Source organism: Meriones unguiculatus, chromosome 6 (assembly GCF_030254825.1).
Source record: "Meriones unguiculatus strain TT.TT164.6M chromosome 6, Bangor_MerUng_6.1, whole genome shotgun sequence".
Classification (NCBI taxonomy): Eukaryota; Metazoa; Chordata; class Mammalia; order Rodentia; family Muridae; genus Meriones; species Meriones unguiculatus.
The window spans coordinates 65,720,441-65,741,016 of record NC_083354.1 but is presented as its reverse complement, the minus strand read 5'-3'; the positions used below and the strand labels follow the sequence as shown (position 1 = coordinate 65,741,016).

The 20,576-nt window shown below is 41.3% G+C and overlaps 1 protein-coding gene across 1 annotated transcript in view; it reads left to right on the top strand.

Annotated features, from left to right (window-relative positions):
* The first annotated feature begins 7,353 nt into the window (after window positions 1-7,353).
* Window positions 7,354-20,576, top strand: part of LOC110566334 (zinc finger protein 431-like) — a 55,970-nt gene continuing 42,747 nt past the window's right edge. Inside the window, exon 1 of the mRNA XM_060386147.1 lies at window positions 7,354-7,578. Coding sequence (XP_060242130.1) covers window positions 7,354-7,578 — 225 coding nt within the window. The remainder of the gene's footprint in view (window positions 7,579-20,576) is intronic.

Sequence of the window (20,576 nt, the reverse complement as noted above, 5' to 3'; positions counted from 1 at the left end):
TCTGGGAAGTTTCCCTGTGTTCAAATTTTCTTGTTCTGTTGCTCTCCTTGTGGAGTTCCTGTCCTCTCCAGCTCTTACTATTTCCCACTTCTAGCCTAAAATTCCATTCACTCTGCCCTACGGTTGGCCATCAGGCTTGGCATCTGCTTTGATAGTCTGCAGGGAAGAGGTTTTCAGAGGCCCTCTGTGGCAGGTTCCTAGTTTGTTTCCTGTTTTCTTCTTCTGGCTTTCAGAGGGCCTCTGTAGCAAGTTCCTAGGTTGTTTCCTGTTTTCTTTTTCTTCTGATGTCCATCCTCTTTACCTTTCAGGATGGGGATTGAACATTTTAGTTAGGGTCCTCTCTTTTGCTTAGTTTGTTTAGATGTACCGATTTTAGTGGGTTTATTCTATGTTGTATGTTTATATGAGTGAGTATATACCATGTGTGTCTTTTTGCTTCTGGGACAACTCACTCAGGATGACCCTTTCCAGGTCCCACCATTTATGTGCAAATTTCATGATTTCCTTATTTTTCATTGCTGAGTAATATTACATTGTATAGATGTACCACAGTTTCTGCATCCATTCTTCAGTTGAGGGGCATCTGGGCTGTTTTTAGCTTCTGGCTATTACAATTAAAGCTGCTACAATCATGGTTGAGCAAATGTCCTTTTTGTGTACTTGAGCCTCTTTTGGATATATACCTAGGAGTGGTATGGCTGGATCTTGAGGAAGCGCTATTCTTAGTTGTCTGAAAAAGCATCAGATTGATTTCCAGAGTGTACAAGTTTACATTCCCACCAGCAGTGGAGAAGGGTTCCCCTTTCTCCACAACCTCTCCAGCATGTGTTGTCACTTGAGTTTTTGATCTTGGCCAGTCTGTTGGGTGTAAGGTGAAATCTCAGGGTTGTTTTGATTTGCATTTCCCTAATGGCTAATGAGGTTGAACATTTCTTTAAGCGCTTCTCTGCCATTTGATATTCCTGTATGGAGAATTCTCTGTTTAGCTCTGTTCCCCATTTTTTAAGTGGATTACTTGGTTTGCTGCTTTTCAGCTTCTTTAGTTCTTTATATATACTGGATATGAGTCCTCTGTCAGAAAAAGGGTTGGTGATGATTCTTTCCCAATCTGTAGGCAGTCGCTTTGTTTTGATGACAGTGTCCTTTGCTTTACAGAAGCTTTTCAGTTTCATGAGGTCCCATTTATTGATTGTTGCTCTTAGAGCCTGTGCTGTTGGTATTCTGTTCAGGAAGTTTTCTCCTGTACCAATGAGTTCTAGGGTATTCCCCACTTTTTTTCAAGCCGATTTAATGTGTCTGGTTTTATGTTGAGGTCTTTGATCCACTTGGACTTCAGTTTTGTGCAGGGTGATAAGTATGGATCTATTTTCATTTTTCTACATGTAGACATCCAGTTGGACCAGCACCATTTGTTGAAGATGCTATCTTTTTTCCATTGAATGGTTTTGGCTTCTTTGTCAAAAATCAAGTGTCCATAAGTGTGTGGGTTTATTTCTGGGTCTTCTGTTTGCTTCCATTGATCCACCATTCTGTTTCTATGCCAGTATCATGCAATTTTTATAACTCTTGCTCCATAGTACAGCTTGAGATCAGGGATGGAGATACCTCCAGAAGACCTTTTATGTAGAGGATTATTTTAGCAATTCTGGGTTTCTTGTTATTCCATACAAAGTTGAGAATTTTTCTTTCCAGGTCTGTAAAGAATTGTGTTGGCAATTTGATGGGAATTGCATTAAATCTGTAGATTGCTTTTGGTAAGATGGCCATTTTTACTATGTTAATCCTGCCAAGCCATGAGCATGGGAGATCTTTCCATCTTCTCATATCTTCTTCTAATTCTTTCTTCAGACACTTGAAATTTTTTTCATACAAGTCTTTGACTTGCTTGAGCAACAGTAAAACAAAGAGAACAAAAGATCTTTTGTGGCGCTGGACAAAATGAAACTTTTATAGTAATAGAACAGAATTCAAAACCCATATTTACTCACATATTACTTCAGTCATTTAATATTCAATAAAACACCAAAAACCCTAACCAAACAAGTCAAAGTTTTTAAACATGAATGGATGTTGGATTTTGTCAAATACCTTTTCAGCATCTAGGGAGATTATCATGTGGTTTTCTCCATCAGTTTGTTTATGTGGTGGATCACATTGATGGATTTCCATATATTGAACCACCCCTGCACGCCTGGGATGAAGCCTACTTGGTCATAGTGGATGATATCTTTGATGTGTGCTTGGATTCAGTTTGCAAGTATTTTGTTGAGTATTTTTGCATCAATGTTCATGAGGGAGATTGGCCTATTCTCTTTCTTTGTTGGGTCTTTGTGAGGTTTAGGTACTAAGGTGACTGTGGCTTCATAGACTGAGTTTGGTCGTGTTCCTTCTGTTTCTATCTTGTGGAAAAGTTTGAAGAGTATTGGTGTTTGCTCTTCTTTGAAGGTCTGGTAGAATTCTGTGCTGAAACCATCTGGCCCTGGGCTTTTTTTTGCATGGTAGAGTTTTGATGACAGCTTCTATTTCCTTAGGGGATGTAGGACTATTTAATTAGTTTACCTGGTCTTGATTCAGCTTTGGCATGTTGAATAGGTCAAGAAAATTGTCCATTTCATTTAGATTTTCAAATTTTGTGGCATATAGACTGTCATTTAGAAGCAAGTTGTTCAGTTTCCATGTGTGTGTGGACCTTTTGCTTTTTTTGTCATTGAGGTCCAGTTTTAATCCATGGTGATCAGATAGGATACAAGGGATTATTTCAATCTTCTTGTATCTGTTGAGGCTTGCTTTGTGACCAACTATATGGTCTATTTTGGAGAAGGTTCCATGAGGTGCTGAAAAGAAGGTAAATTCTTTTGAGTTTGGGTGAAAGCTTCTGTAGATGTCCATGAGATCCATTTGATTCATGACCTCTGTCAGAGTTATTGTTTCTTTGTTTAATTTCTGTTTTGTTGATCTGTCCTTTGTAGAGAGTGAGGTTGAAGTCTCCCGCTATTAATGTGTGGGGGACTATGCGTGGTTTAAGTTTTATTAAAGTTTCTTTTATGAATGTGGGTACCCTTGCATTTGGGGTGTAGATGTTCAGGATTGTGATATCTTCCTGGTGGATTTTTCCTTTGATTTGTATGAAGTGTCCTTCTCTATCTCTTTTGACTGATTATTTTTGAAAATATACTTTATTAGATATTAGAATGGCTACTCCTGCTTGCTTCTTGTGTCCATTTGCTTGGAAAACCCTCTTCCAGCCCTTTACTCTCAGGTAATGTCTATTGTTGTGATTTAGGTGTGTTTCTTGTATGGAACAGATTGTTGGGTCTTGTTTACGCATCCATTCTGTTAGCCTGTGACTCTTCATTGGAGAATTGAGTCCATTGATGTTGAGGGAGATTAATGACCAGTGGCTGTTAGATCCTTTGGTATTGATGTTGGCCATGGTAGTGTGTTTGTGTGTGTGGCTACTTTTTGTTTTCCTGTAGTGAGGTTATTTATTGCCTGTGATTTCTTGAAAGTAGTTAGGTTTTTTGGGTTATATTTTTCCTTCTAGTATCTTCTGTAACGCTGGATTGGTGTGTAGGTATTGTTGAAATTTGTTTTTTGTTGTTGAATATCTTGTTTTCTCCATCTATGAGGACTGAGAGTTTTGCTGGGTACAGTAGCCTAGGCTGACATCTGTGTTCTCTTAGGGTCTGCATGATATCCATCCAGGCTCTTCTGGCTTTCATAGTTTCTGTTGCGAAGTCTGGTGTGATTCTGATGGGTTGGCCATTATATGTTACTTGGCCTTTTTCCTTTGCAGCTCTTAGTATTTTTTATTTGTTCTGTATGCTTACAGTTTTGATTATTATGTGGCGGGAGGATTTTCTTTTCTGGTCTAATTTATTGGGTATTCTATAGGCCTCTTGTATTCTTATTGGCCTCTCCTTTAAGCTGGGAAATTTTCTTCAATGATTTTGTTGAAGATATTTTCTGGGCCTTGGTGCAGGGAATCTTCTTTTCCCTCTATTCCTATTATTCTTAGGTTTTTGTCTTTTTATGTTGTCTTGGATTTCTTGGATGGTTTTTGTCAAGAATTTTTTAGATTTATTATTTTTTTTTAATAGATACATCGATTTCTTCCATTGTATCTTCCACACTTGAGATCCTTTCTTCCATCTCTTGTAGTCTGTTGGTTATGCTTACCTCTGTAGTTCCTGTTTTCTTTCCTAGGTTCTCCCTCTCCATGATTTCCTCCATTTGTGTTTTCTTTAATTCTTCCAATTCTATCTTCAGATCTTGAACCATTTTGTTGATTTCCTTCACCTGTCTGACTGTATTTTCCTGTTTTTCCTTCAATTCTTCAGCTGTTTGTTTGAACGTTCCTCTGTTTCTTTTATTTCTTTCAGTGACACAAACTGTTTGGCTGCATCTTCCTGTATTTCTTTACGGATGACCATAATCTGTTTTATTATATCTTCCCCTGATTCTTTATGCATTTTATATAGTTCCTCCATTATCCTCTTCATAAGCATAGATGTAAGGTCATCTTCTTGAGTTTCACTTATGTTAGGGTGTCCAGGGCTACTTGTCCCTGGATAACTGGGTTCTGGGGATGCCATATTGTTTTGCTTTTTGTTGGTTGTGGCTTCTACCCATCTCTCTGTCTCAGGTGTTATCTCTTAAATTCTGGTGCCTGCTGAGTCCTTGGGCAGGGAGAATCCAGTTGGCAGGGTTCTGAAGTTCTCCTCTGCTTTTTGGGTATGGTCAACTGAATAGTGGTGCTTCTCAGGAATTGTCACAGTTCACTTCAGGTATATGGACCTGTATGGTAACTGTGGTGTTTGGAAGGCTCTCCTCTCATCAGGAGAGGTCCTGGTGATGGCTGCCCTGCTGTTGGGTTTCTTGCTCTGAATTGAGTGAGCAGCAGTTGCTCTTAAGGTGTAATTTTTGGGTGTATCCCTTTTGAAGAACCAGGGATTCCCACAGTTTTGTCAGTCTAGCTAGGGATAACTGGTTGATCCTTCGTGTAGTATCTGAGGGCTGCTGTAATGGCTCTCTGGCTTTTGTAGGTCTGGGGATACAGCTGTGTGCCCCAGTGCCCTGTCGGTACTCAATAATGGTGGATGAGCACAGCGCTCCCGCCTGCAGTAGAAGCCTAGAGTCTGCGTGAATCCAGAAAGTCTTTTGGCGATGGGTGTCCTGAGCATTAGACCTGATGATCCCTCTGCTGTGGGGTTTCTTCCTGACAGGGACACCCAGTCTTTGCTTTGGGGATAGCCTTTCTGTATGTGATGGCAAGTAGAACCTGTCGGCACAGACTTACGTGGCTCTGCCTTTCTGCCTTTCTGGGGATTGGGTGCCTGGGTGTCTGCCGAAACTGGGTAACTTTTCCCGAGACCTTTTCGGGTGATGGTATCAGTTGAGTGCTCTGAGATCAGACCAGCTGTTCCCCTCTCTGCGGGTTTGCATCTGACAGAGAAACTCAGTCTCTGGTGCCCTGGGGCCCACAGTTCTATCTGGGGCAATGAATCAGGCGCACAGGCAGGGCTCTGTGCTGGCGTCTGAGTCCCCGGCTCTGGCTCTGGGCTGGCTCCTGGGGCGCCCGCAGAGACCGTCTTTTCCAGGGGATGTCTGGGTGACCTAAGGTTGGTCCCAATCATTTCCTGCACCGTGGGGTTATCTCTCGACTGGAAATCCCAGCCTCTGATGTTGTGGTGCCCACAGTTCAGTCTGGTACAGTGACTAGAGCACATTGGCATGTGTCTCTGGGCTGGCAACCAAGCACCTGGCAGAACTGGGATCTCTTCCGAGGTTTAGCCGGGTGAGTTAAAGCTGATTGAATCCCCCACTGTGGGGTATCCTCTCACCTGGGAAACACAATCACTTGTTTTTTTATGGCCGCGAGTTCTGACTGCTGGTCACTGTGCTGATCTTGCTGTGCTGCTGGTCAGAATGAGAGTCATCCTGGCACCGCCATCTTGCCCTCCCCCCATTGAACATTTCTTAAATGCATTTCAGCCATTAGCACTTCCTCTGCTGAGAGTCATCTGTTTAGACTGTATAACATTATTTAAATGGAATATTTGGTTGGTTGGTGTCTGATGTGTTCAGTTTCTCTCTCTCTTTTTTGTCACTGTAGAGCAGCCAATATTTATTATTTTTTTATTTATGCTTTACTGGCCCATTACATTTTGCAGTGGATTTAGGGCAGTGTCTAAAAGAATCTATGCAATTTCTATGTTTCTTTAATTTTCTAACTTTTTATTAATTACAGTTTTTCACTTTATATTCCAGCTGTAGTCCCCCCCCCATTTCCTTCAAAGCCCACCCTCCCTTCCTCATCTCCACCAATTCCCCTTCCCCAGTCCACTGGTAGAGGAGGTCCTCCTCCCTTCCATCTGATTCTACTCTATCAAGTCTCATCTTCCTCTGTGGCCTGGTAAGGCTGCACCCCCTTGAGGGGGAGGTGATCAAAGAGCAGGCCACTGAGTTCATGTGAAAGACAGACCCTGTTCTCATTACTAGGGAACCCATTTGGACACCGAGTTGCTATGGGCTCAGTGCAGGGGTTCTAGGTTATCTCCATGAATGGTCCTTAGTTGGAGTATCAGTCTCAGAAAAGACTCCTGTGTCCAGATTATTTGGTTCAGTTCCTCTTTTTGTGGAGTTCCTGTCCCCTGGCCCTGGTCTTGCCCCTGCTCCTGCCAGTAGTCCTGGGTGAACTTACTCACCCTGGGCCCAGCTTCCATACACCCCAGATGGGGTCCAGAACCCTTCCCACAAATGAGGGTTGGGTGGGGGCAAGGCTGTTCAGGGCGTGAGAAAGTGTGTTGTGTGACAATCCCTGGGGAAGGTAGAAGGCACCAGCTAGAGCCCCACCTCCACCTCAAACACCCATGTCTGGCCATGTCACTTTCAAGGGCCAGGTCTGGGACCCAGTCAGTCATCCAGGTTCTGTGAGGGCACAAGGCCCCAGGGAAGAGCAGGAGGAGGCTTGGAGGCCCAATCCTGGGTGGAGCTCCTCGCCTGCCTTTTCAGGATCAGGTCCAGAACCTCCCAGGTGGTCACAAACTTTGGATAAAGGGCCAGAAAGAGGCAGAGGGACACCCTGTCATCCTTTTGCACTGGAGTGGGCAAATAGCGGACCATCTGTTGGACTTAGTCCTCACCATTGTTGCTGAATGTAGGGAAGCAGCACAGGGAGTCTCACTTCCTCTCACTCTGAGGAAGGAGCAGGCCAGGAAGGGGGCTTGTAGTGTGCAAACCCCAAGGGGCACCAACGACCCCTTTCTGTACATTTAAGGGGGAAGCGGGCATGAAGAGTGTTCCTGGGTGTCTTCACGGTAACTCTCACCCAAGCCTGGATCATGGTCGATCATGGGGTCGGGCGTGGGACTGTGCAGAAAGCTCCCCTGTAGCAAGCTGGCCCAGTTCACCTTGGTCTCCCAGCGAGGAACAGGCCTGCTTTGTCAGGTAGTGCATCAGAGGTGTCCAGCAGCTGCTCAGGTGACCACCATGTGTCTGGCTTCTCAGCGGCCTGAGCCACTGGAGGTCTGGAAGCAGGAGAATGGGCTTATCTCTCAAGGTCCTCCAGATGGGCAGGTCTGTCCAGGCTGCTGCTGCTGTTGGCCTCTGGTTTCCTGGCAACCGTGGTTTGGTGTTCTATCTGAGGAAGTAGGGTCACTTCATGGAGTTCTCTGGCCCAAGCCTCTGTTAGGCCCAGCATGAGCCTAATTTTCAGAAGCGATGAAGAGAACTCAGGAGACCAGATATCATCATTGCAAAATCACAGAGATTTATTTTAACCATTGTGCAATGGGGTCACCCCTGCTGGTCAACAAAGAGTGGCACTGGGAGACAAAGGCCTTGGGTTTTTAAAAGAGAAAGCGTGAGAATTTTGAAGTTGCAGTCTTGGCAATTTAGGATTGGATGAGGAAGCTATAAAGTAAGATAATTGGTTAGTCTTAGGTGCTCAAGCTTGGCCAGTCCTGCCAAGTGTGGATGCAGCTACAATTAAAGGTGGGGGTGCTTAGCTCATCCTTGAAGATCAGGGCTACGGGCTTTTGGCTGGAGGTCAGGAGCTATTCAGAAGGATTGAGGCCGTCTGGGTTGGTTGCTAAGAAACACTATCTTGAAGACAAGGGTCTGGTCATTCTTTGTGCTGAGTGAAGGTCATTGCTTGCTCACCTTTTTTTTTTTATATCTGTCCTCACAGATAGGGTCATATTCCTCCATTCTCTGGAAAGGTACTAAGAGGCTTTAGCTTAACCTAGACCTAAAACTCAAAACTATAGGCTTTAGAAGACATATAGGTTACAAAGTTAGTCTGACCCTTTCACCTCACCCTCAGAGGCTCTCCCTGGGGGGCAGGAGTCCTGCTGGCCTTGCTCCTTCAGGGTTTCCAGAGTTGCCATGGGACAGGGCAGAAATGCACTGGAATACACCCCCTCCTCCCAGAGTCACTTCCCTGGTGGCATTTCATCACAATGATGGAGAGAGGATGCATCATCTTGTCTGTGTAGGTACAGATCCCTTCCTGTGAGCTAACATTAAAAAAACAACAACAACAAAACAAAACAAAAACTGACGTAATTCATTTGGACCCTTCCGAGCCTTTCTCTCAGAGGCTCTGGCTCCTTTCTCAAGGAGGTGCTCAGTTCTAGGAGCAGACAGGGGAGCAGAGGCCCCTGCAGTGCTGCCTGGAAAAACAGCCAATAAAACTGGTGACAGGTCCCTGAGAGAAACGATGGAGAAATTGCTTCCAATCACCACTAGAGGGCGCACTGCCTAAAAGAAGAGTAGGAGCAAGTAGGAATGCCTGTTGTAGGAATGGTCCACCAGTTAAGAACAGAGGACCATTCCTGCCCCACACATGCTGGCTCACAAGGCACCCTCTGCAGTCCAGCTCTTTCCTAAGATTCTCTGCACTTTGCCCAAAGTATAGCTATGACTCTCAGCATCTGCTTTGATACCCTGCAGAGTAGAGTCTTTCAGAGGCCATCTGTGGCAGGCTCCTGTCATGTTCCCTGTTTTCTCCCTCTTCTCATGTCCATCCCTTTCACCTTTTAAAATGAGGATTGAGCATATTGCCCAGAGTCCTCCTTGATTAGCTTCTTTAGGTGGACAGATTTTAGTGTGTTTATCCTAGATTATATGTCTAATTTCCACTTATGAGTATATATACCCTGTGTATATATCCTACCTCTGGGATACCTCACTCAGGATGATCTTTTTTACTTCCCAACATTTCCCTGCAATTCTCATGATTTCCTTGTTTTTACTTGCTGTGTAGTATTCCATTGTGTAAATGTACCACAATTTCTATAAGATGAAAATGCAGAGTCCTTTTGATTTTCATTTCTGTTGTGGGTTAAAATATTTACTATTGGCTTATCTTTTAGTTAGCCATCTGTTAGTCCTAAACAGCTGTATAGCCAAATCACCACACAAAGACTAGGATTTATGTAATTAACCTAGAGTACAAGGCTGGGCAATAGTTACTCGATCCTAAATCTCTAAGACCGCATAGTTTCCTACCATTCTGATTTCACCCATTTTACTTGCTTTTAGTCATATCTTAGGTCTAGTTCATTTCTCCACAAGGTTCCAAGACCTCTCCTGGGGATTCTCCTTCTCCCTCTTCCCCTGCTTCCTTTCTCTTCCTCCGACTCCAGAGCAGGATGTGCCACCCTATTCTCTCCATTGCTCAGCATTGTGGCTGGTTATTTTAATTGACAATATAGAGAACAAATGGTGGCATGTTTATACAAACTTGAGGCGTTAAGCATCACAATGCAATGTCTGGATTGAAATCAGATAGTAGGATAGAGAAATCAGCATTTGAATGAACAAGTGTAAATTGTATACATTTCAAAAAATATTAAACCAACATTTCCCCCTTCAAGTCCAATAAAATGCTCCTTTTTGTTCAATACAATAGTAATTAAAAAATTATGAAAACTATTAGGTAAAATCTACATGTGCAATGTCCAGTCCATGTGTATTTAGCAACTTAGGAGAAAGTATCTGATTATCCTATCTATCTTGACAAGTTTAGAGTTTTATACCTAAATTAACTTTTATCCTTATTGGTATTACCCATATGAAAGCATTTTCTTAAATTCTAAACAACTTAAGCTTAATTGTAGAACTATAACTATTTGGTCTTCAACCCCATTAGAGACTTGAGACGGAATAAAACTAGTCACTAGAGTAAATAGGAAGTGCATGTTAACAGGTTCCAAAAAAAAAATGACAGGGACAGTTTGTTGCCTGAACAGTCACCCATAACTCTCTATAACATTGGAGCATCATCTCCAGCCTTCCAGTTCAGAAGATGGCAGACATATATGTGAAGCAAGAACTGTTTAGGACTTGCTTATCCTGTGTTGACAGAGTGCAGCAGTCGACTTGTCCTACATTTAAGCTTACCCATTTTTGACACAATTTTTCTCTTGTAAAGGCAGGGTATTTTCTTTACTAGAGTGACTTGTTTTCCCCATTTGAAGCCATCTTCATATGGAGTTTCTTTGATGCTCATTATCTTTTTTGAGGTAAGCGGGGTGCTGCCAGGAGATGACCTGTCTCATTGTCAAAGAATCTTTAAATTGATCAAGATATTTTTAAATGCCATATTCTGTAGGTCTCCGAAGTTTTTGAAGACTACTTATCTTTATGTAATCGATATGTCTACAAAATCATATCTGTCAAATCTAAGATGTATACTCCTTTGATAAATTAGAGTGTCTGACATGACTATGAGTTGATTAACTAGAATTAACTTGCATTACCTAATATCCTAACCAGTTTTTAAATAGCAGTTTAAAAGTATTGAAAGTAACGTTGAATTTGTATCAATATACTAAAGCTTATACCAATGTATAAAAAAATACTTATTTTTGCATCAATATGCAAAATCCTATACCAGAGTTAAAATTAACCTTATTTGAGAATAACAAATAAAACCCTAAGTTGAGTAGATTCAATAATCTACCTTTTGTCTTATTATTCATATAAGATATCTCTGTATTCCCCTTTCTTTCTTTTCAATCTCCTTTCTCCCTATCTAAGAAACAAAGAGAAATGAAAAAGGAAAGGAAAAAAGAGAAATTCCCAAGTCTAACTCTGTTTCCCTCTGAATAAGACCATTAATAATTTATAACCATCTCCCAAGACAATAAACATTCATAGCCACAGAAAACAACCAAAACCTACCCCCTCCCATTTAAGGAAAATTGGACTTTGTTCTCATGGATTTCTACTAGCTGACATTTTGGACATGCAGAAATCCTGTGGGTGCCCAAAGAAAGTTGGGGGAAATGGTTCATTAAGCAACCATTAACCTTTTTGGTTCAGTCTTTGAATATTGAGAAATTTCAGGCTTAATAAAAGTCTGTTTGGAACAGTCTAAAATCCTGGACCAATTGAGATTAGTAGCTTTCCTCAAAGCTCTCTTGGGAACAGGCTTTGATGAGAAACATCAACTGAAGCAGTTGAGGCAGCAACAAACAGAATGCTGGAACATGCGAAATCCTGGAACAGATATGTCAATGTCTCAGCATGCAGGAAAGAGGATTTCTGTAGGTTTTGATCCAGCATCACCAGTGTCTGGTCCTTTTGTTCTGCAAACATATAATTTCTCATGAGCATTATACAGTCCTAAATTTATAAATGTATGAGATGTTGAGGATGAAATTAAACTGTAAACCAATTTTATTTAGGCCAATTGAAAGAATGGCATAATAAATTCTGAGGATATTGTAGCCAAGGATTTATTGCCTATGTATTGTTGAAGTTCTTGCTGGAGAAATTTTTTTGTCTCAGTCAGTTTTAGAGTTGTTTCCATGTAAAGCAATGAGCAATATAAGTTACCATTATTATTGAACATACAATCATTATCATGTTGAAATCAAAACGAGGTTTTATAGATCAAAATATCTTTTGGGGGATCTTGGGTGCCTGTTGTATTAGGCCAAGCTTCTCTCTATCTCTGGAGAGAAGGCCTCCCGTTAGAGAGACAAGCTGGTTGCCTTGAGCAACAGAAAAGGCATGTTTTAAGTAAACTTTATATAAACTCCATTTTAATTTAAAATTTAAGCATACCCTAGGCATCTTGTACCTGTTTACAGGTTTAGATTTAGACCTAGGATTTTATGTATGTCATAGCTATTTTTGTCCTATCCCCTTTTTATGGCCAAATTTTATATAAACTCTCTTTTACCTTTAGCATTTAAGCATGTCCTAGGCATCTTGGATCTGGGTTTTTACATTTGTTTTGGCTATCTCTGGCTTGCCTGCTTTTTGATATGGGATGGACAGTTCTGTCTTTTAAACATATGAATTATAATTTTGAGTTTTTATGGCCTTAACTAGGCTGGCATGTACTTTGCCACCTGTAAGCCTCCTGTGTCTTTTCTGCATCAGGCCTGACCAACATTTGTCCTCCGTGAAAATGTCTCATGTTCAAAAGGATAAGCCAGCTTCCAGAGCAGTGTGACACCTTAATTTAATCAGCATTTAAAAGTTTTTTAAATGGGAGGCATGCAGTTTGCATGTTTGTCTCCCAGACTAATTTTGCGCCCTTACATTGACCAACAGAAGTCAAAATGCCCTTTGGTGCCAGTTCTCCTGTGAAAGTCCCACTTTCTGAGACTGGCTGGCCTTTTTAGAGCAGTTTGACATCATCTCTCTTTACATAAACCTAAAATTGATGTGAATCCAATGTTTAGAACACTAAGGACATAACACCTATTATTAAGAAAAAAAGAACTCATATGGTAACCTTAAGGAAAACTTTGTCATTTTGAATCTTAGGCTATCTTTGCAAGGGGCTAAAGAGCAGGAGTTGCCACCCTGGCTTTTATTATGTAAACTAGGCTGATCCTGAACTCAGAGATATGCCTGTTTCTTTTTATTTTGTGTTGGGACTAAAGGCATGTGCCTTCACCAACTTGTTCAAATATTTTTTCTCAAACCCGTATCATTGTAACTCAATGCCTTTAAATGAAAATCAAGCAGAGACAAGAAAAGTTTAAGTATTGCCAATTTAGGTTGTAACAAGCAAAGCCCAGTTGGTTATTTTTTGGAATTTTGTTGTTACAGTGAATTTGCAGACCCTTACCAGAATGAGCTGACAAGTATCTTGCAGTCAAAGACCTTTGAATTTCAGCCATTATTAATATAATTTTTATTAGGAAGAGTGCCCTTTCTATTGTCGATAAGTTAGTATTCCAATCCTTGGCTTTTTCACCATTTTCGCCTTGAACTTTCTTGGAGAAGGCTTGGAGAAGGGCCATCACCATTAAGCATATTGCCACCAGATCCATGACTATGACAACCAAAACAAAGCCAACAGGAATTAAAATACCCTCTGTCATCACATTTTTAAATTTCAGATACAGTTTTAGGCTAAGCTCTGTCTAGACGTCTGTCTGCCTCCAGTTTCTCTCTTTCCAGCCATAACTGCTTTTGTTGCTCTAGCAGAGCTGAGCCTGCCTCAGTATAAGGAAGCCATGCTTATGTACCCCTCCTGTTAGACTGTAGGCAGCCAGTTTTGTTATGTTAAGTCTAAGGTCTGTCCACAGTAGGCTGTCTTTTGCTCCTGGGCCTGTTTAAGAATCTCTCTTAAAGAGACAGTAATTGACCTGGGAGTTTTTAGGTTTTAAGTTTGGGTTTTATCACTGGGAGCTTTTTCCACCCACCACCACTAAATTATCTTAAAGTATGATTTAAAGTTTGATTGGTTGGGCACCATTTGTTATGGGTGATTAATATTTACTATTGATATATCTTTTAGTTAATCATTGGTTATTTCTACACCAGTTGTATATCCAAATCACCACACAGACACTGAGATTTATTTGATTAACCTAGAGCACAATGCTGGGCAATGATTACTCCATCCTAAACCTCCAAACCCACATAGTTTCCTACCATTCAGATTTCACCCATTATACTTGCTTTTAGTCATATCTTATGTCTGGTTAATCTTTTCTCCTGGTTCCAAATCCTCTCCAATCTATCTCTGTTCTACTCCCACTCGCTTCCTCCTCCTCCCCTCTGAACCAGGGTGCCGCACCCTAGTCTCTCCATTGCTCAGCATGGTGCCAGAAAAACTCTATAGAAAAGATCTGACTGCCATTTGTGAGGATGGCAATCTGCCCACAGCAGTTGTGGTAGGTTACACATGGTTCTTCTCTGGCTGTTCTAAGGACAAAATCTGCTTCTTTAACATACCTCCGTTTTCAATTTTGTCATCAATCTAGAAGCTACTCGGCATCAAAACATTAGCTTCAGAATAGGAAGTTAAAAAAGGACTATTCAGGGGGAGCCAAGATGGCGGCGCCAGGAAAACAGAGCGTCTGAGAAGCAGGACAGTACTTTCCATGCAGAGACCAGGAGACTGAACTCGGGGCCCTGACACTGCATCGATCATGTTTCCCAGGTGAGGGGAGGCTCCCACGGCGTGGGAATCGGTCGGGTCCACTCAGGACTACCCAGCCAGAACCCGGAAGAAATCCCCGGTAACGCAGGCTTTGGGTCTCCGGGCTGGAGCCACAAGTGGGCGTATCCCAGCCACTTTCCCAGGCTGATCTGTGGGCACAAGGGTTACTGAGATTGGGAGTCCCAGTCGCGGGGGGACCTCACGGGGAAGCAGGGTTGCGGGTCTGATCGCAGGTCACCCAGTCTTTCCCCGGAAGGTCTCTGCCGCCATCACAGCTGAGTTCCTGCCACCCGCGGAGAGCTTTGCGCTCAGCTAAGCAGTACAGACAAGCTGTGTGCCCCAGTACAACAGGGACTGGGAACCCCTGTCCAGAGAGGACCCCACAGAGAAGGAAGAAACCGTGCTGCTGGGGTCCACCTAGGGAAAGTCTAGCAGACTGCAGATTGCAAACAGACAGAACTGAGTGCCCCAAGACACCAGAGCAGTACTCACCCACCACAGATTACCGCAGCTGATCACTAAATTTATAGCAAGAAACCCAGAAGGAGGGCAGCTGTCTCCAGGACATCTCCCGGTGAGAGGAGAGCCCTCTTGACTAATCAGGGCCACAGTTACCACCCAGGTCTCTATGCCTGACGTGAGCTGTAGCAACTCCTGAAAAACACCAGACATCCAGGGACTATACCCAAAAAGCTGGGAAGGCTTCCTTCAGGAAAAACCATCTTCCTGCCAAAGGGATTCTCTCCACTACAACAGTCCAGGAACAACCAGAAACTAAATTCAAACAACTAAGATAGCCCAATGGGTAAAGGACAGCGTAAAAGTTCAACCAACAAAAGCCAGAGCATTATGGCATCTCCAGAACCCAGTTATCCAGGGGCAAATAGCCCTAGACACCCCAGCATAAATGAAATTCAAGGAGACGACCTAACATCTATGCTCAAGAAGATGATAACAGAGGAAACAAATAAAATACGAAAAGAAATAGAATAAGCTGAAGCCAAACGGTATGTGGCCTTTAAAGAGGAAATGCTTAAATCACTGAATGAAATAAAAGAAACAGTGGATTGTTCAAACAAACAGCTGAAGGAATTGATGGAAAAACATGAAAATATAGTCAGACAGGGGAAGGAAACCAACAAAATAGCTCAAGACCTGAAGATAGAATTGGAAAAATTAAAAAGAACACAAATGGAAGAAATCATGGAGAGAAAGAACTTAGGGAAGAAAGCTGGAACTACAGAGGTTAGCATAACCAATAGGCTACAAGAAATGGAAGAAAGAATCTCAGGTGTGGAAGATACAATGGAGAAATAGATGTATCTGTCAAAGAAAATGTTAAATCTAAAAAATTCTTGACACAGACCGTCCAAGAAATTCAAGACAACATAAAAAGACAAAAACCTAAGAATAATAGGAATAGAGGAAAAAGAAGATTCCCTGCACCAAGGCCCAGAAAATATTTTCAACAAAATCATTGAAGAAAATTTCCCCAACTTAAAGGAGAGGCCAATAAGAATACAAGAGGCCTATAGAACACCCAATAAATTAGACCAGAAAAGAAAATCCTCCTGCCACATAATAATCAAAACTGTAAGTATACAGAACAAAGAAAATATTCTAAAAGCTGCAAGAGAAAAAGGCCAAGTAACATATAATGGCAAACCCATTAGAATCACACCTGACTTTTCAACAGAGACTATGAAAGCCAGAAGGGCCTGAACTGATATCATGCAGACCCTAAGAGAACACAGATGTCAGCCCAGGCTACTTTACCCTGCAAAACTCTCAGTCCTCATAAACAGAGAAAACAAGATATTCAATGACAAAAACAAATTTCAACAATACCTACAAACAAATCCAGCATTACAGAAGACACTGGAAGGGAAAATACAACCCAAGAAAGCTAGCTACATTCAAGAAAACACAGGAAATAAATAACCCCACTACAGTAAAACAAAAAGCAACCAAGCACACAACCGTATGACCACAGCCAACATCAAATTCAAAGGATCTAACAGCCAAGGTCATTACTCTCTCTCAATATCAATGGACTTAATTCTCCAATAAAAAGACACAGACTGACAGAATGGATGTGTAAACAAAACCCAGCAATCTGTTGTATACAAGAAACACACCTAAGTCACAAAGATAGACATTACCTGAGGGTAAAGGGATGGAAGACGGCTTTTCAAGCAAATGGACGAAAGAAGCAAGCAGGAGTAGCCATTCTAATATCTGATAAAATAGACTTTCAACCAAAATTAATCAAAAGAGATGGGGAAGGACACTTCATACTCATCAAGGGAAAATTCCACCAGGAAGACATCACAATCCTGAACATCTATGCCCCAAATACAAGGGCACCCACATTTGTGAAAGAAACATTGATAAAACTTAAACCACATATAGATCCCCACACACTAATAGTGGGAGACTTCAACACCCCACTCTCAACAAAGGACAGGTCAACAAAACAGAAATTAAACAAAGAAACAATGTCTCTGACAGAGGTCATGAATCAAATGGACCTAACAGACATTTACAGAACTTTACACCCAAACACAAAAGAATTTACCTTCTTCTCAGCACCTCATGGAACCTTCTCCAAAATAGACCACATAGTTGGTCGCAAAGCAAGCCTCAACAAATATAGGAAGATTGAAATAATCCCTTGTATCCTCTCTGATCACCATGGAATAAAGCTGGACCCCAGTAAAAACAGAAATAGCAAAAAGCCTACACATACATGGAAACTAAACAACTTGCTACTAAAAGACAGCTGGGTCAGGGAAGAAATAAAGAAAAAAATTAAAATCTTCCTAGAACTCAATGAAAATGAAGACACAACATACCCAAACTTGTGGGACACAATGAAAGCAGTGCTAAGAGGAAAGTTCATAGCACTAAGTGCCTTCAAGAAGAAATTTGAGACAGCGCATTCAAGCAACTTAATGGCTCACTTAAAAACCCTAGAAAAAAAAAGAAAGAAAAAAAAAGAAAGAAAAAAAAAAAAAAGAAGCAGACACACCAGGAAGGAGCAGACGGCTGAAAATAATCAAACTCAGGGCTGAAATCAATCAATTAGAAACAAATAAAACAATTCAAAGAATCAATGAAACCAAGAGCTGGTTCTTTGAGAAAATCAACAAGATCGACAAACCCTTAGCCAAGCTAACTAAAAGGCAGAGAGACACCATCCAAATCAACAAAATCAGAAATGAAAAGGGGGACATAACTACAGACACTGAGGAAATCCAAGCAATCATTAGGACTTACTTCAAAAGTCTATACAGAACAAAATTTGAAAATTTAAATGAAATGGACAATTTTCTTGATTGATTCCACTTACCAAAGCTAAATCAGGACCAGGTAAATCAATTAAATAGTCCTATATCCCCCAAGGAAATAGAAGCAGTCATTGAAAGTCTCTCATCCAAAAAAAGCCCAGGACCTGATGGTTTCAACCCAGAATCCTACCAGACAATCAAGGAAGAGCTAACACCAATTCTCCTCAAACTATTCCACAAAATCGAAACAGAAGGAACATTACCAAACTCATTCTTTGAAGCCACAGTCACCTTGGTACCTAAACCTCACAAAGACTCAACAAAGAAAGAGAATTTCAGGCCAATCTCCTTCATGAATATTGATGTAAAAATACTAAAAAAAAAAAAAAAAAAATACTTGAAAACCGAATCCAAGAACACATCAAAGATATTATCCACTATGACCAAGTAGGCTTCATCCCAGGTATGCAGGGGTGGATCAATATACGGAAATCCATCAATGTGATCCACCATACAAACAAACTGAAAAAAAAAACACAACACATGATAATCTCCCTAGATGCTGAAAAAGCCTTTGACAAAATCCAACATCCATTCATGTTTAAAGTATTGGAGAGATCACGGATACAAGGCACATATCTAAACATAGTAAAGGCAATATACAGCAAACGTATAGCCAACATCAAACTGAACGGAGAGAAACTTAAAGCAATCCCACTGAAATCAGGGACAAGACAAGGCTGCCCACTCTCTCCATATCTTTTCATCATCGTTCTGTAAGTCCTTGCTAGAGCAATAAGACAGTTGAAGGAGATCAAGGGGATACAAATTGGAAAGGAAGAAGTCAAATTATCACTATTTGCAGATGATATGATACTATACGTGAGTGACCCCCAAAACTCTTCCAGGGAACTCCTACAGCTGATAAACACCTTCAGCAAAGTGGCCGGATACAAAATTAACTCAAAAAAAACAGTAGCCCTCCTGTATACAATGACAAAAGGACTGAGAAAGAAATTAGGGAAACAACACCCTTCACAATAGACACAAATGACATAAGGTACCTCAGAGTAACCCTAACCAAGGAAGTCAGACTTGTATGAAAAAAATTTCAAATCTCTGAAGAAAGAACTAGAAGAAGATATGAGAAGATGGAAAGATCTCCCATGCTCATGGCTTGGCAGGATTAACATAGTAAAAATGGCCATCTTACCAAAAGCAATCTACAGATTCAATGCAATGCCCATCAAATTACCAACACAATTCTTCACAGAACTGGAAAGAAAAATTCTCAACTTCGTATGGAATAACAAGAAACCCAGAATTGCTAAAACAATCCTCTACAATAAAAGATCTTCCGGAGGTATCTCCATCCCTGATCTTAAGTTGTACTATAGAGCAACAGTTTTAAAAACTGCATGGTACTGGCAAAGAAACAGATTGGTGGATCAAGGGAACCGAAAAGAGGACCCAGAAATAAACCCACACACTTATGGACACCTGACATTTGACAAAGACGCCAAAACCATACAATGGAAAAAAGATAGCATCTTCAACAAATGGTGCTGGTCCAACTGGATGTCTACATGTAGAAAAATGAAAATAGAACCATACTTATCACCCTGCAAAAACTGAAGTCCAAGTGGATCAAAGACCTCAACATAAAACCAGACACATTAAATCGGCTAGAAAAAAAAGTGGGGAATACCCTAGAACTCATTGGTACAGCGGAAAACTTCCTGAACAGTACACCAACAGCACAGGCTCTAAGAGCAACAATCAGTATATGGAACCTCATGAAACTGAAAAGCTTCTGCAAAGCAAAGGACACCATCATCAAAACAAAGCGAATGCCTACAGAATGAGAAAGAATCTTCACCAACCCTTTATCTGACAGAGGACTCATATCAAGTATATATAAAGAACTAAAGAAGCTGAAAAGCAGCAAACCAAGTAACCCACTTAAAAAATGGGGAGCAGAGCTAAACAGAGAATTCTCTGTAGAGGAATACCGAAGGGCAGAGAAACACTTAAAGAAATGCTCAACCTCACTAGCCATTAGGGAAATGCAAATCAAAATAACCCTGAGATTTCACCTTACACCCATGATAATGGCCAAAATAAAAAACTCAAGTGACAACACATGCTGGAGAGGTTGTGGAGAAAGAGGAACCCTTCTCCACTGCTGGTGGGAATGTAAACTTGTACAACCACTCTGGAAATCAATCTGGCATTTTCTCAGACAACTAGGAATAGTGCTTCCCCAAGATCCAGCCATACCACTCCTAGGCATATATCCATAAGAGGCTCAAGTACACAAAAAGGACATTTGCTCAACCATGTTTGTAGCAGCTTTATTTGTAATAGCCAGAAGCTGGAAACAACCCAGATGCCCCTCAACTGAAGAATGGATGCAGAAATTGTGGTACATCTACACAATGGAATATTACTCAGCAATGAAAAATAAGGAAATCATGAAATTTGCAGGTAAATGGCGGGATCTGGAAAGGATCATCCTGAGTGAGTTGTCCCAGAAGCAAAAAGACACACATGGTATATACTCACTCATATAGACATACAACATAGGACAAACCCACTATAACCTCTGCATCTAAAGAAACTAAGCAAGAGAGAGGACCCTAACTAAATTGTCCAATCCCCATCCAGAAAGGCAAAGAGGATGGACATCAGAAGAAGAAGAAAACAGGAAACAACCTAGGAACCTACCACAGAGGGCCTCTGAAAGCCTCTGCCCTACAGACTATCAAAGTAGATGCCGAGCCTGATGGCCAACTGTTGGGCAGAGTGAATGGAATTTTATGTAAGAACTGGGAAATAGTAAAAGCTGGAGAGGACAGGGCCTCCAC